The 17,379-nt window shown below is 36.4% G+C and overlaps 1 protein-coding gene across 3 annotated transcripts in view; it reads right to left on the bottom strand.

The window, feature by feature from the left end:
• MSH3 (mutS homolog 3) overlaps positions 1-17,379 on the bottom strand; it is a 175,038-nt gene that overhangs the window by 64,992 nt on the left and 92,667 nt on the right. For all 3 annotated transcript variants that reach the window (XM_043913511.1, XM_043913512.1, XM_043913513.1), the window contains exons 16-18: positions 13,879-13,943; positions 10,862-10,978; positions 4,405-4,512 (exon numbers count right to left, since the gene is read on the bottom strand). In XM_043913511.1, coding sequence (XP_043769446.1) covers positions 4,405-4,512; positions 10,862-10,978; positions 13,879-13,943 — 290 coding nt within the window. The remainder of the gene's footprint in view (positions 1-4,404; positions 4,513-10,861; positions 10,979-13,878; positions 13,944-17,379) is intronic.

Here is a 17,379-nt window from a genome sequence, read left to right as displayed (position 1 = left end):
AGTCAGCTCCTGGTCTTGTTTTTGCTGACTGTATGAGAACTTCTCCATCTTCGGCTGCAAAGAATATAATCAATCTGATTTCAGTGTTGAACATCTGGTGATGTCCAGCTGTAGAGTCTTCTCTTGTGTTGTTGGAAGAGGGTGTCAGCTATGTCCAGTATGTTTTCTTGGCAAAATTCTGTTAGCCTTTGCCCTGCTTCATTTGGTACTCCAAGGCCAAATTCATACCCTTATCTATTAATAAATTTGGTATTATCAAACATTCTAATTTTAACAGTGTGATCTCATTGTTTAAATTTGCACTCACTGATTCGTAAGGCTGAAGTCTTTTCATCAATTTCTTGACCCCTTTTCTTTTTCGTCTTAATATCCTATTAGTGATCTCGAGTGTTTAGACTCAGACCTTTCACATACAAGCACATTTCTGAATGTACTCATAACACCAAGAAATAATACTTTCCTGACTACTTGAATTCTTAAATATATTTGACTAACAAAACCCCAAAAGCATGCACTCACATCTCTCAAAGAAAGTTATTAAAGTATCTCCTAAGTAAATAATTTGAAATCATCTTTTGAAAAGGGACATTTAAAGCACAAGAAAATGACAATTTTTAAATTTTAGAGTACAATTTTAAAACAGAATTTTTATCTAGATAGGTTACAAATATACTGTAAAGAGAAAAAAGATGAAACCAACTCTAAGTTATATCAGTTTTAAAACTCTAAGTGCTCTGCCAAATGAAATCAACGTATCATATTCATGACACTGATATGACTTCCCAGGAAGGTTTTCACTTTAAAGCAAAAATCTGAGTGATTTGTTCTGCTCTAAAATCTACACTGACTTACTCTGTTGCCTTCAAAACTACATAATGACAAAACACTTCCTGGTACAGTATGAAGTGAAGGATTATTCAGACCTGAGAAGATTTATTAGGACAGGACAGTGAGAGCAGAAAGATATGAAATGCTGATGGCATTCAGTGGCACTGCAGAGAAAGAACTGAGAAAATCTGGATGCTGCCTGAAAAGAATGAAACATTAAACAAATTTACCTATTTTGTTTTATATTTTTGAAACTGCATCATTCTCCTTTAAATGAGCCAGAGAAACAGAATAACAGTCTATATTAGTAAAAATGTACAATGTCCAGAATACAAATTGGATAGAAAGACCTAGAATAAGAACTTTTGCATAACGATTTAGAATATAGTAAATAAAATGTCCTAATATCAATAACCTCAGATATGCAGATGACACCACCCTTATGGCAGAGAGTGAAGAGGAACTGAAAAAACTCTTGATGAAAGTGAAAGAGGAGAGTGAAAAAGTTGGTGTAAAGCTCAACATTCAGAAAACTAAGATCATGGCATCTGGTCCCATCACCTCATGGGAAATAGATGGGGAGACAGTGGAAACAGTGTCAGACTTTATTTTTTAGGGCTCCAAAATCACTGCAGATGGTGACTGCAGCCATGAAATTAAAAGACGCTTATTCCTTGGAAGGAAAGTTATGACCAAGCTAGATAGCATATTAAAAAGTAGAGACATTACTTTGCCAACAAAGGTCCGTCTAGTCAAGGCTATGGTTTTTCCAGTGGTCATATATGGATGTGAGAGTTGGACTGTGAAGAAAGCTGAGCATCGAAAAATTAATGCTTTTGAACTATGGTGTTGGAGAAGACTCTTGAGAGTCCCTTGGACTGCAAGGAGATCCAACCAGTCCATCCTGAAGGAGATCAGTCCTGGGTGTTCACTGGAAGGACTGATGCTGAAGCTCAAACTCCAATACTTTGGCGACCTCATGAGAAGAGTTGACTCGTTCGAAAAGACCCTGATGCTGGGAGGGACTGGGGGCAGGAGGAGAAGGGGACGACAGAGGATGAGATGGCTGGATGGCATCACCGACTTGATGGGCATGAGTTTGAGTAAACTCCGGGAGCTTGTGATGGACAGGGAGGCCTGGCGTGCTGCAATTCATGGGGTCACAAAGAGTCGGACACGACTGAGAGACTGAACTGAACTGAATAACATTTAGAAAGAAGATTATAATTATGAAGCCAATGATCAATTTAATATTCTGCAATAACTCGTGTGCCTAAAAATCTTTAAACAAGCTGGAAATCTAAGGGAAAAGAGCACAAACTTCAGATTATTTAGATACTAGTTTAAAATGCATTTTAGAAAAAAACTTCCTATTTCATGGCTATTTACACTCAATTTTATGGCTGCCAAAAAAAAAAAAAAAGAGAGAGAGAGACAGACTGATTGTATTACTTAAATACAATGGCATGATTTTCATTTAAAAATTTTCAGGTGAAGTTTTCTTATTATAAAGTATATAGTATCCAATGTGGAAAGTACTTTAGCATGTGCCACTTCCTGAAACTGTCTTACTGACAGAAGGTGTGGTTTAGAACAATCCTACTGAGGACAAATAAAAGACTGGATAAAGTATAGAAGACCTGTACTTTACTTCAAGTATACTACTTGAAGCCACCTGACAACTAACAAGACAACAAGGAATCACCAGGCCAGGATCTGGGGGAGGACAGAGGACAGAGGGCCAGCGAGGGTGTTTGCTGATTTTTGCTGCTTTCTGAGGGGATGCTGAACGCTATGAACAGCTTTAATCTGGACTGAGACACCAAAAGCCTGCATACCAGGCAGAAGACTGGATCTGAAGTGAGAACTGCAGGCTCTGAATCTTTGAACTTTTGAATCTTTAACCCTTTGAATTTCTGAACCTTCTCAAGCTCTGAGGTGGACTAAGTGATGCCAGAACATCATTAGTGTCTTGAGATGTGGCCCTTTCAGAGAAATATACATCAAATTATTTCTACAAGTGATTTTGCAAATATAATGCCCAGAAGATAATCAAAACAATCAGGCACTCAAAGAGATGCATGAATGAAAATAAACAGAAACAACAGGCAATAGAAAGAGACCCACAAGGACTACAGAGGTATGAATCATCAGACACAGACTTTGAGATAACTATGCTTACCACGTTCAAAGAGACAGAAAAGATTGTGAACTGATAGAAAACAGAAAGTGATTTTTAAAAAATAAATAATGATAGGTATGAAAGATACTAAAAACCCTTAAGCTCAGATGTTTTTTTTAAAGGCAAAAAAATTTTACAATACTTAATTCTTTCTGATTTTTGAATAAACATCAGTGAGTAACTATTGCTGTTTATTAAGTATTTATCATCTGCCTAGTTTTCCTTAGAAATTTCATAAAGTCTTTATCTCATTTAATTTGTACATTTATAAGCGGTAGGTATTATTTTGTGAAGAATATGAAGAAACTGAGGAGCACAGAGGTTATGAAACTTAGTTTAAGGTTAGTGGTTAAAATAATCAGCCTGGTGGTCAAACCTATACCCCTGGGAGGTGATTAGGTCTTAAGGGCAGAGCTCTCAAGAACAGGATAGCACTCTTATATAAGAACCCCCAGAGAGCCTCCGAAAGGGCTTCACAGAGAGCCACCGATGCAGAACTGCAGCCTAGGGGAGCTGCTGGAATGAGCCCAGGCACAGAACACCAAGCAGAAGTGGGGCCACCTCAGAAGCAGAGCTTGGCCACGGAACGACCACTGTAGGGACTGGGCATCCTGGGGCCCTAGGGGCCCAACCTCTGCCCAGCAAAGCTATGGGAACAGGATTGCTACCCCCTTGGGTCTGGAACACAGGACCCTTGTGCCCCAGTGGGGCTGGAAGGCAGAGCACTGAGCCAAAGTTTTAGCTTAAGATTTAGACTTAAGGACGAGCAATTTGAGAGCAACTGAGTGGAATTTGCCTAAAAATGAATCATACCTTAAGTCTCCCCCATACCTGATTTAGATGATGTTTAAATTAGACTTTTATAATTACAAAGTTAAACATATCATAAGTGTTCAAGTGAACGCTAACAAATGAAAGGATTGCTCCTCTATAAAAAATGTCACCCACATAAATCTAAAAATTGAAATATGTAACATTTCCCTCTAGTTATAGTCATCATCTGCTTTCATTGTACTCAATGGTAGAGCAAGAAAGGAATTTCTTAATTTTAAATCAAGCTATATGTGTATGACATTCAGCTTTACCAAGAGTTCAATATATTTGAGTAATTTTAATACTGTATAATGAAAGTGAAAGTTGCTCAGTCAGGTCTGACTCTTTGTGACCCCACAGACTGTACAGTCCATGGAATTCCCCAGGCCGGAATACTGGAGTGGGTACCATTCCCTTCTCCAAGGGATCTACCCAACCCAGGGAGCAAACCCAGGTATCCCGCATTGCAGGCAGATTCTCTACCAGCTGAGCCACCAAGAAACACTAAAATTAACTGAAAAATTCTATCTGTTCTAAAGCACTGGAAAAGGGCTGAAATTAAAAAAAAAAAAAAACATTACCTGCAGTAACCTCCTTGCTTAGCGACCTTGGCCAGGGAGAAAATGCAGTCAACTGTTGCTAGGTGATGGACCGCTTTACACAAGGCGTGATAATGTTCACTGAAACTCCTACAGAAGCAACAATAACAACAAAAAGGTGAGCAAATTTAAAAACTGTACACTACGTAATCAGTTTGGTAGCTATGATGAGCATAAACAAATAACCAGGCACACAGCTAGCAGTTAAGAAAGGTGGAAATTACATTGAACTATTTTCTGTTTAATAACTTGATTACTGAGACTTTATTTGAAAAATATATATATATATTTTAAAATAGTTTCTTTACAAAGATGTCTACTATTAATACCATATTGCACATTTCATCTACCCTGAACTCAGACCTAATTAACACTAATGTAGAGATTATTTTCATTTAACTTAAATGACATCATGAACTACCCAAATGGATCAGCTTCCCTTTGCACATATCCTTCATAGCATTGTCCAAACTAGGAAAACGATTTCAATATCTTCTTCTAAAATTTATTGGAAGTGTCTCAAAAGCAGAGCTCATCAGGTTCACCTGATTTACTTATCTAACATCTAACCATAGAGTTGACATTGCAGTAAATTTTTTGAAGGCAAGTAAAAAGAAAGGTACTTTTTAAAGAGATCTTCAGTTTTCTTATTAATAATTCATATAGAAATTAAATATGAGACTTGTTTTTAAAAAGGTCTGTCACTTCAAATCTTTGGCTAATTAGGTAGCTGGTGATCTAAAAGTTTAAAAGACTTGCACTGAAAGACTTATTCTAGAAAAAACATATGCTGTATGTAGGGGTTTTCCTTTCCTTTTTTTGCTTGCTGCTGCTGCTAAGCCACTTCAGTCGTGTCCAACTCTGTGCGACCCCATAGACGGCAGCCCACCAGGCTCCCGTCCCTGGGATTCTCCAGGCAAGAACACTGGAGTGGGTTGCCATTTCCTTCTCCAATGCATGAAAGTGAAAAGTGAAAGTGAAGTCGTTCAGTCGTGTCCGACTCTTAGCCACCCCATGGACTGCAGCCCACCAGGCTTCTCTGTCCATGGGATTTTCCAGGCAAGAGTACTGGAGTGGGGTGCCATTGCCTTCTCCGTTTGTTTTGCTTAGATACTTCTATTATCTCTTATCATAGGAGTTCCTTATAACTTTCTAAAGATAATCCTCTCCAAAAGAGATGAGTATTATACTGAATGCATCTCTTAAAAAATATTTCTCTATTTAATACTGCGAGTTTCAAAAACTAAGAGATTTAGTCTGTTTGCTTCTTAAATCCAAAGGTTTTTAGAGTGATTCCTACTAGAAAAGGATATCCAGATTAAGCTGCTATGTGATCAGTTATTCCAATATTATTACCACTGTACCGATTTTTTAGAATCTGTAATTTGATTTTTTATTAATATTAAAATAAGATATCCTATATAGATAACTTTTCCAGATACTAGAACATGTTAAATATTCAGTTTTAATTCTAACTATTTGTGAATTGCAGAGTATATTTACAGTATATTTTAAACTTCTTTGTCTGAGTGGATACAGCACTGTTGTTGTTCAGTTGCTAAGTTGTGTCCAACTCTGTGATGCCACAGACTGCAGCACACCAGGCTTCCCTGTTCTTTCACTGTCTCCCTGAGTTTGCTCAAACTCCTGTCCAACCATCTCACCCTCTGTCTTCCCTTCTCCTCCTGCCCTCAATCCAGCATCAAGGCCTTTTTGAATGAGTCAGCTCTTCACATCAGGCGGCCAAAGTATTGGAGCCTCAGCTTCAGCATCAGTCCTTCCAATGAATACTCAGGGTTGATTTCCTTTAGGATGGACTGGTTTGATCTCCTTGCTGTCCAAAGGACTCAAGAGTCTTCTCCAGCACCACAGGTCTAAACCATCAATTCTTCAGTGCTCAGCCCTGTTTATGGTCCACCTCTCACTTCCATAGATGACTACTGGAAAAACCATAGCTTTGACTACACGGACCTTTGTCAGCAAAGTGAGAACCTCATGAACAAGGAGAGCATAATGAATACAATTTACCTGTTTCCCCCAAATTAAAGTTACTCAGAAGGAACTACATGGTTACCACTAACAATGTTAAGAGCATGTGCAAAATACCAAACACAAAAGAGACTATACCTGACATCAAACGGGAGCACTCAGTTGCCACCTTAAAAATGGCTCTTAGTGTTGAAGATGTCACGTGCTCTGTGGATGTAAGGCTCCTGAGGGTGCCTTGTCATTCCTAGTAGCTTCAATTTTAGATCTGACGCTCATCTACCCCTTGGACTGTGGCTGATTCTGTCCCTATTCTAATTACTGATCCATCTGGTCTTCCTATCCTGGCACTCTCTCCTTTGCCAGAAAGCAGCCACATTTGATATTTCTGCTCTTGCCTCTCTGAATCCGAGTGTTCAATGTATCTGTGGCACTACAGTAAAAAAAAAATTAAAAACAGCCAATTTTTTCTTACCCCCACTCCTTCCTTCTCAGCTCCTGTCCAGGCCACTAATTTATCACTACCCAATAGCCTTAGGTTGAGGATAACTGTCCCTGATGATCTAACTTCTGGGATTGAAATAAGTAATATAACTCTTGGCCAGTACCATTTCAGCTTAGCAACAACACAAAAGGCAGGAGAGAGAAGGTAAATTATTTAGCTGTGGACAACAATGTTCCTTCTCATGTCAACTGTATAAATAAGGCATGTGAAAAAAAATTCTAAGCTATCATAAACCTTAAACATCACCATCACAACTCTTATAAAGCCTTGCTTGACTTCTTCGTCTTTGTCTATTTGTTATTCTTGACCAAATTCCAAAGAGATCATCTTAGAAAAATGACAGGTTGAAAAATGGACCATTCACGTAACAATCTGATAGACTTGGGTTTATGTCATAACAACATACAACTTTATCACTAAGCCACCAAACAACTTCAACTAATCACTGTGATTTAATCTCAAAAGGTATTGCTGGGTCCATGGGAAGGAGATTAAAGACACTTGGGTTCTAAAGTTATTATGACAGTTTACCATCTGATGTTATTCAATAATATTTGAAGTTAATTAAAAAGGAGACTATTTTATTTTCTATTTGCAAATGTATTTATAAAATACTTGAACTACTGTATGAGAGGTAATTTTATTCAATTATTCAACTGAATAATATTCAATAATCTTATTATTAAAGATTTTTCAATTGAGATTATTCAATATCGAGAGCCTATCTTTTAGAACATGAAAGAAGAGACACTTTTTTGAGAGGGGGTTCCATTCACAGACTTTCTTACAACCTTGATTTCTTGCAATATTTCAATAAAAAGTAATGTGACTAATGGACAACTGTTACTATCTCGGTAAGAGACAAAAACACTTGTATAGCTGGTATTCAATCCTCTGGTGTCAGGTTCAATGAGGTTAATCATTTTTGAAATGACATTATATTCACACCATCTGGCACCTCAATAAACAGTATGTCTAACAATCAATGCTGTTCTCGTGGGGGCTCTAGCTGAAAATGTTGTAGCTAAATTTCAGCCAATATTCTTTCTTTGGATTAAAAAAATTATATTTTTCTGTTTGAAAGTAATATATGTATATTACAGAAACTTTTGATATCATGGATCTGCAAAGTACATTAAACTTCCAGTAATCTCACCCTCCAAATTAATCAGTTAATATTTGAAACTATTTATATATACATATATGGCCAATTAGCATATTAATTACAGCATATGTATTTAATATTTTAAAATACAAAAATGTGTATGCTGTGCATGTATGTGAATTTACACATACAGAACTGGCATCAGGTTTTTAACACTTTTCATCCTTTTTTTACTTAGCAATATATCATATCATATTCTTCTGTGATGTTTTATTTAATGTTCGCTTACTCTCAGCAACTCCCAACTCCAGCCAAGCCATGGTATGATGAGGGTAGGATTCTCCTGGGTTAATGGGGTAGGAGGGCCCAGGCAGAGGGCTAACACAGTGAGAGTGGAAGGGTGTGAGATGACAGGAGAGGAAGGGGCAAATCAAAGAGACGTTTCAAAGAGAAAAAAGACAAATAGGAATTTGATAATAGATAAAGGGGAAAAAAGGAATAAAGAATCAGGATAGTGCCAAAATCTTTACCCTGGGATATCTGAACTTTCCCTACTCTAGAATCATGAAGGAACATAACCCAGACCTATAAAATCACACCCACTATGTAGACAGTGAAGACAAACAACCTCATTGAATCCCAGGACTCTAGAATACAGTCCCTGAAGCTTGAAAGGGAAAACATTAGTCCACTTTTCATGTTCTCAGTGATATCACTAAGGGGAAAGTCAGGAAAATAAAAACTCAAGAGCCCTGAAAACCCTTAGCCAGGGTAATTGAAAATAAGTTGGAAAAGGAAGTGAGTAGACCAAATTTCTATCCCCAGATTCAAGACTCAGAGTCAAGATAATTTCAAAAGATTCAGGGTAAGTGTACTGAAATCTCTTTCTGATCCTGTAATTCAAAACTCCTCTGGGCAACAAGAGATGGTACCAACCTACTACCTTTTAAAAACTGTCACATATTATCTTTTTTGCTCCTCTTTTATCACTTGTCAGAGTCGTTACTTTAAATGGAAAAAAGTTCCCTGAAGACTACACTGAATATACTGTTTAAAATTTTAAAGAGCAAGACTGAAAGATTTCCCAGTGATGCCCATGGATTGATTCACCATAGGTGGGCTCTACAGCCTGACAGTATAGGGCACACGCCCTACCACCAGACACCCTGGGTTGAATCTGGGTTACAGTCTTATTGTGGGCAACTTATTCTTTATTTCTGTCGCTTGCCTTATTCATTTGTAAATTGGGGATGGTAATAATATTTCACTCTTAGGGCTCTTGTGAAGCAAAATGAGCTAATAAACAAAGTGTTTAGGTGACTGGTGATCTGGAGCTGGCTCCTATGGACTCATGAAAGTCAACTGTGTGCACATCTCTTTCCAATCCAGGCCAGCAGGAGCTTGCAATCAGTCCTGGTGGCTGTAGTGACACCACAGAAATCAAACACACACTACTGCTCTCCAGAGAGCTGGCTATTCACCATTTATCAGAACACCACCAACTTAAAACTATTAAGATGAACATGTGACTGTTAATAAATCCAGAATGAGACATTCTTTGAGACAATGGCATGGATGCCTCCCCTCTAAATTTCATAATATAAAGGTAGAGGGCTATTCTAGATTAAAATACACTAATGAAACTTAATAAACAAATGCAACATGTGAAAGTTTTTTTTAAATATGGGAGGAGGGAAAATCAGAGTCATGGAGAAAAGATTTGTGGTTGTCAAGGAGGAGGGGGCTGAGGGTGGGAAGGACTGGGAGCTTAGGATTAGCAGATGCAAACTATTATATATAGATGAGTAAGCAACAAGGTCCTAGTGTATAGCACAGGGAAATGTATTCAATATCCTATGATAAACCACAATGGAAAAGAATATAAAAAAGGAATGTCTATATGTATGTAACTGGGTTACTGTGCTATATACATCAGAGTTTGGCATACCTCTGTAAATCAATTGTAAATCAATCAACTTCAATAAAAAATAAAAATAATAAAAATATGGGGAGAAGAGGAATTGAGACTATTTAAAATTTAACTTAGTAGCTGCAGTCCATGCGTTGCAAAGAATCAGACATGACTGGGCAACTGAACAACAACAATTAAACTTTCTTAGGTATAATAGTGGTAGCAAAATTATAAGCAAAATGTCCTTATTTTTAGAAGGTGTATGCTTAATTATTTTGGGCCAAAGTATTATAATGTCTAAAACTTACTTTAAAATGTTTCAGAAAAAAAAAATGTGAGGGAGATATAAAACAAATATAGTAAAATCTCAACACTTTAAATAAACCTAGGTAAAGAGTACAGAGATCATCATTTCAACTTTCCCATAGATTTGAATTTTTTCAAGATACATAGTAGGGGGAAGTAGGTAAAGGATGCAAAAATATAAGAAAAAAATTAAATGCAGATAGTGGGCTGGCCAAAAACATTGTTCGAGTTTTCCTGTAACATCGTACAGACTTTGTTTCCTGTAACAACAAACTTTTTGGCCAATGCAATAAAACAACTAACCCATACTTGTCCAACTCTGAAAATGTTAAGCCTTTATACAAGAAAAGTAAACAAAATCCAAGGTAGAATTTCAAAGTGACATTACTAAACATCCTTAGCAACAAAATGTTAGTACAGTAACAAAAAGTATATTTGGTCTCTTACCAGAGACTAAGATGAGCTTACACTTCAATAGATTAAAAATAAAATCAGAGAACACATGTACTCAACTATTTTATGGCAGGTCACAAGCAGTAATCTCTACTTTTCTTTTTGGTGGAAAGATTTCCCAGTCTATTTCTCATAGCAAAAAGTCAGATTATATTTTTCATTGTAAACTCACTCTAGAAAAGCAAGCCATTCAGCGCTGCAGTCAAGGACTAGCTGCTCCCGGAGCTGATTCAGATGTCTGTAATTTTCTACAATAAAAGGAGAGTGAAAGCGGCTCACAGCTTTTGTGCTAGAAGAGGAGAAAAAACATAAACAGGAAACCAAGGTTACTAAGAAGTCAGTAATGCCATCACTTCAGAAAATTAAAGTAGTTATTTATTATTCTCTGATGAACCTTGAAAGTAAATAGCTGTAAATAGAGAACATTCTTTAATTATGATCCTGAACTTTATTGATTCCAAAGATCTTTATTGTAAATAAAGTATCTGAAGTTCAGAGGACTTTGTTTAGGAAGCTTTTAAAATTCAAGTTATATCCATATGGTAAAAATCAAAGTTTAGAATTTCTGCTTCATAAGTAAAGAGGTTTTTTTCTGTAAATTATACAAAATGAAAATGTTTGGTTTAACAAAAAAAAAGATCAGAAGCAAATATAACAAAGTTAAGTCCTAACAAATCAGAGAGTTGGATATATTGGCGAAGATCATATCATTTTTCATATTTTATACTTTTCTGTATGATTAAAGTATTTCAATTTTAAAAAAAAGCATTACAATGAACAGCAATGCATTAATTCAGGAGGCAGTCAAAGAAGGGTTCATGATCCAACTGCAGATTCACAGTGACCCTGGATGGGAAGAAATATCATGTACTCCTCTTCTGAGCTTGCAAACAATCTCTGCTTCCTCATCAAGAAGCTACGGAACACAATGATGGATGCTATGGGTCCCCAGTCAGAGAATCCACACTAAGATTCCAACTCTGTCAGTTACTCGCTATCTATGTGACTCTGGACCAATAAAACTGATTTTGTCTAAACTAAAAACTTTCCTCACCTATGAAATGGGGATAACAATAGTATCTGCCTCATGAAAAGTGAACGTGTTACTTGTGCAGTCATGTCCAATCTTCCCACGGACTGTAGCCCACCAGGCTCCTCTGTCCACGGAATTCTTCAGGCAAGAGTACTAGAGTGGGTTGCCATTCCCTTCTCCAGAGGATCCTCCCGACCCAGGGATTGAACCAGGATCTCCTCCACTGCAGGCAGATTCTGTACCATCTGCGTCACCAGGGAAGCCCATAGGCACTGTTGGGAGGATCAGACAGTGCTCAGCAGAGTAATTATGTCACTAGCACTCAATGATTTCCTATAGGAAATCAACCCTGAATATTCATTGGATGGACTGATGCTGAAGCTCCAATACTTTGGACACCTGATGCAAAGAACTGACTCATTAGAAAAGACCCTGATGCTGTGAAAGACTGAAAGAGGAAGGAGAAGGGGATGACAGAGGATGAGATGGTTGGATGACATCACCAACTCGATGGACATGAGTTTGAGCTCCTTCTGGCAGGTGGTGATGGACAGGGAAGCCTGGCGAGGTGCAGTTCATGGGGTCGCAAAGAGTCAGACACAACTGAGCAAATCAACTGAACTGAACTCAATGTTAGGAGCCATTCCACTGTGGTAGTGATTACTGCTTATCGATGCTATTACCATGATGGAGACTTTAAGAAAAAAAGGTCAAGGTTGAGTGACAGGTAGGTGATGACAGAGTGTACTCCGATCTCTGTTGGCACACTCACTCCTGTTAACACATGGTCACAATTATCTTTAATTTGGCAAGTTACTGAAAATGAGCCTTTTGCATTCGAAATCTGACTAATGATATTTTAGCTTACTCCTGTCAAGGCTCTGGTGGCTAAACAGATAAAAAAATACCTTCCCAACCACATTTATTCATTCGATTTACATCACTGAAATGTTCAAAAGATGCTGGAATTGATTTATGCCTTGCTTATTGCTTTGAAAGTATGTTATCTAGATTTTTATGCAAACATATTAATCATAGCTTTCTCTTCTGACAAAACTCATTTAGTGAGACATTTCAGTGGTTGTTCTAGATAGATTAACATGATTTCTAGTATTTCTCTTCATAAAGTGTATTACCATTCACTAGCTGTAGTACAGAACAAAAATAGATAAAGGAAAGAGCGCCTGCAGAAGAAGAAAACATTCCCTAAAATCAACAATATCTGAAACTCAATTACAGCTTCTGGTTTAAAAAAAAAAAAAGGGTGGTATTAGAGCTAAATAAACCCATGATTATGCTTTCAGGATCCTTTGATAGTGGCCATGGATAACAGGGTTTTTTTAATTAAAATAATGAATTAATAATCATTTACACATCATGTCAAAATCATGTAAAAATTTCCTTCCACTCTTAACGTAGAGTTCCTTCATACCATCATCAGCTACTAGTCCCTATTCTACTATCTTAGGCAAATGTAACATTTTCATCTCAAGTTGATGCAAACATACTAACAGTAGTAATAAATATTTCAGAAACAGTACCACTCACAAGAGGAAATGAATTTCTCTAAAACCACTCTTTAATGAGTCACCTCTTGAGGATTAATGCCTAACCAAGAAGAAAAGGCAGAGTCTCATTGTGGTTCTCTAATTTTGTTTCTGATTAATTATTTTCATGAATTCAAGACACAACTTTAAAAAAGAACATGTAAAGAACTAGTATAACTATGTGCCATGGAAAGCATTAAAAATAAAGAAAGGCAGAGCTCAGTGAGGCAGAAAATGAAATGTCAGCTTCTTAAAAGAAATGTCAGGTACAGCATTCATCAAGAAGTTCAAGCAACCAAATTAATCTTATAATTGAAGGTTCTGCAACTTTCTCTTTCCATGTGTTTAAAGTGTACTCTGAGGTATAAGGATAAAACAGTAATTCACAAAACAAGAAAACAAATACATACAAATAAGATACCTTTTGGACAAAATGTTTAATAAAAGAGTTTAAGATAATTATTTCTCTAATTAAAAGTTCCAGAAGGAAACTGAAGGGCAAGAATTGCTTTTAATGTCAAGGATGTGGTTTTAACAGTCCAGAAGCATGAAGGTAATTTATTATTATAATCCACATGAATAATAAAAAACATGTATTTTTAAACTTACCTTCCAACCTTAATCCAATCAGCTGGTATACAAGATACAGCAGAATTCTTTACTTCAATCATAAACTAAAATAAATATAAATATTTATATTTAAATATTTAAATGATATTTAAATGATTAGCCATTATCTTTTTAAATCTTCCACAAAATTGTGCTGTGATAGTCTATCAAGTATTATTCTAAACATTCAAAATAAACCTAGCACTGTTATTGAGAGAGTTCATATATGTCTGTACAACCAAATATTAATAATTAGGGTTTCAATACTTAGGAAAAAGTACAATTTGTACTGAGCAAAAAGGTTGTAATAAAAAATATAACCTGATGATTTAATACCTGTAACACTGTTATGTTCATATTACAAATGGTGATTTTTTTCCTTAATGACCTTTTCCATTCATTTATTAGTAGCATTTATCTTAAGAATTCTATGACTCAGTAATAAGACTGAACCTCTAAATACATAAAAAATTTTTTTAATTTTTTAATATTTTATTATTAGACATTATATCAGTTTGAGATATGGCCAATCCCTTATTCTAAACAGAAGAAGATTTATTATAATAGCTTTTATCCAAGAAACCTAAGTCCTATAAACATATCATCACACAAAACACTTAACCCCTCAGCAATTAAGGAAGGAAGAGATTTCCTCACATGAGTATTTTCTTTAAGTTTTCATTTATATGAACTATTACAGATCCAACTGTACTCTACAAGCTTTTCTGAAATCAGCCAGGAAGTAAATGAAATCACTACTTCTATCACACCTTCCATTTTTCACATGAATCATATATCATCTCCTCTTCCTGCTCACATTTCTGTATTATTACAGTGAAATTTAATGTTTCATTTAAATAAAAATATACCTATTTTGTGTGGGATGGGACCCAGAAATTCTGTAGTTGCCATTAATTTTGAGATGACTACAGGAACTTTGTCACATACGTTTTACAACATTTTGGTATTTATAACATGCATATTATTAATAGTATCAGCCTGGCTTTTGAGTTTACTTTTCTGTTAATAGAAATACTTTAGCTTTTATATTCATTATAACTGGTATCAATGGTTAATTGTAAGAATTTTTATCCTTAGCAATGATTTTGCAACTAACGATGTCCTCTTGTATACAGGAAATTATTACAATTTCAAATTTGACATATCCAGTTAAAGAAAAGAGTTTTAAAAAGTCTCTCCTTTGGCTAAATAAAAGTAACCGAGGGGAAAAAAAATAACAAAATAAATACACTAATGAGAAATATAAAATCTAAGAGTATGCTAAAAAATATTCTGCTTAAATATTTTGAAATCTTCTATGAGAAAACATATTGGTGTTTTTATAAAATAATTGCGGGAGGAGGTAAGCCAAAGGCAAACAGCAAAATTCAGGACCCCAGTAGACCACTAACATTTGGGAATAATACATATAACACAGAGCTCCACAGAAATTACTGCCTAAATGATAGTGGAAATTTTGAAAAGAAGCTAAAACTGCCTCACTGAAGTCTCTGGGCAGCCAGCTAGAATAGTGTACTTAAGTTATGCACCATAACGATGCAGCATAGCAGCTCTGAATTCAAATCCATGCCCTACACACATACTAACTGCCACTGGTCACACTCCTTTGGAGCACCCTGGGAACAGTTTAGACCAGGGGTCCTCAAGCTTTAGGACCTAATGCCTGATGATCTGAGGTAGGGCTGATGTATTAGTAACAGAAATAAAGTGCACAACAAATGTAATGCACTTGAATCATCCTGAAACCATCACCCACCACCCACTACCCTGGTTTGTGGAAAAACTGTCTTCAACAAAACTGGTCTCTGGTGCCAAAAAGGATGGGAACCGCTGATTTAGACCCTAACTGTTCAATCTGTAAGTATCCAGGGTCTACTCTAAGGACCACAGCTCCTCAAGCAAGCCATTTACAGAGTCAATACTGGATGGAAAACAGAGTGAGAATCAGGAAAGCCACGCGGACCTCCTGTTTGTTAAACTCCGGGGGTCACCTTCTCAGGTGCTGGTCCTGTGTGTCATCTTGGGTTTCTCCTCAGCATTGTCACCAACCAGCGGTTTTTCTCTGTTCTACACTAGTTATGGGATAGGAAATTTTCTATTTCTTTTCAATGAACACTCTGAGGATGAGGAGACAAGCTTTCTGTTTTAGAGACTTTACTGCTAAAGGAAACTAACAAAAATTGGAAGTTAACATGTATTTCAGAAATTTTAGAGAGTTCTCATAGAAACTTTCCTTGCTGTACGGTTTGTGACTTTGTTTCTTAGGTGTTCATGTGAAAAATTTGTCCAGATTCACTCTAACAATCTCTCATATTCTTCTGCTGGGATCCAGTTCTGTCTTGGTTAAATGTCAGATATTGTTACTTAAACTACAGCCCGTAGAATCACTGGGATGGAATCATTGTTAAGTTTGCTGAAATTCTTCACTCATTCCAGAAACTGCTCTCTGTTCTCTCCAAGGCCACACTTCACCCATTCCTGTTCTCCCCTCTTTCTCATTGCTTCTTAAGAATTCACAAATAATTTTTATTTAGATGTAAGATGTAACAGGTTGCTTTTCATGTCTCAATCATGCTAAGCAGATATCTGGATATGCTGCATGCTGTGAAAATTTATTAATTCACAAATTTATTTTTCTAAAGATGTTCCAATAACATTTATTTCCTTTTCCCGTAAGAAAACTACTAATCAAAACTTTCCCAAATCTAAGTATCACCCCATGCCTATTCCATATTTGATTCAATGTTGAGATATAATTATCTCCACACAGAAAACATGAGAGACATTATCACAGAAACAATGAACTATGTAAAGCTATGTAAGTTTCTGCTTTCATTATTTTCTTTCCAGGATTTTTTTTGTTCACTATTTTCTAAACCAGTACTGTCAGATGAAGGTATGACAGTCACTCAGTTGCATCAGACTCTTTGCCACCCCATGGACCGTAGCCTGCCAGGCCCCTCTGCCCATGGGATTCTCCAGGCCAGAATATTGAAATGGGTTGCCATTCCCTTCTTCAGGAATACTGTCAGAGTCAGACACCATAATTCCCCAGAGTCAATAAGGCTTAGTATTCTCATGAGTGCATAAAAACTGGGAACAAAGTGAAAAAAATGAATAGTGCAAAAAGTAACACTGGTTTGACAGTTTATTTTTACTAACAAACTCACATACCACACAGGGCTGTCATAACAGGTTTTTTAACATACATGACAAAAGTTATATGTATGGAAATATGCTTTCAGCTAGAACAGAAGGGTATAAAATAAGAAGCATATATATATAATACAAGAGTTTTGCCTCCTAGCTCCTTTACTTCTCAGAGGTAGTCATATTTGATGGAGTCTGTTTTACTCCTTTAAATCTCTCTAAATTTTGCTGACACCTTCAGTACAAATATTTAAACAGAATTTGATTATAACAATGCTGGGTATTTAGAATTTACTTGATGTTTCAATGAACAGCATCAATAATTCCCAA

The sequence above is a fragment of the Cervus elaphus genome, chromosome 9 (genome assembly GCF_910594005.1).
Source record: "Cervus elaphus chromosome 9, mCerEla1.1, whole genome shotgun sequence".
Taxonomy (NCBI): Eukaryota; Metazoa; Chordata; class Mammalia; order Artiodactyla; family Cervidae; genus Cervus; species Cervus elaphus.
Note: the sequence above shows the minus strand (reverse complement) of the source record. Positions and strands in the feature narration are given on the sequence as shown.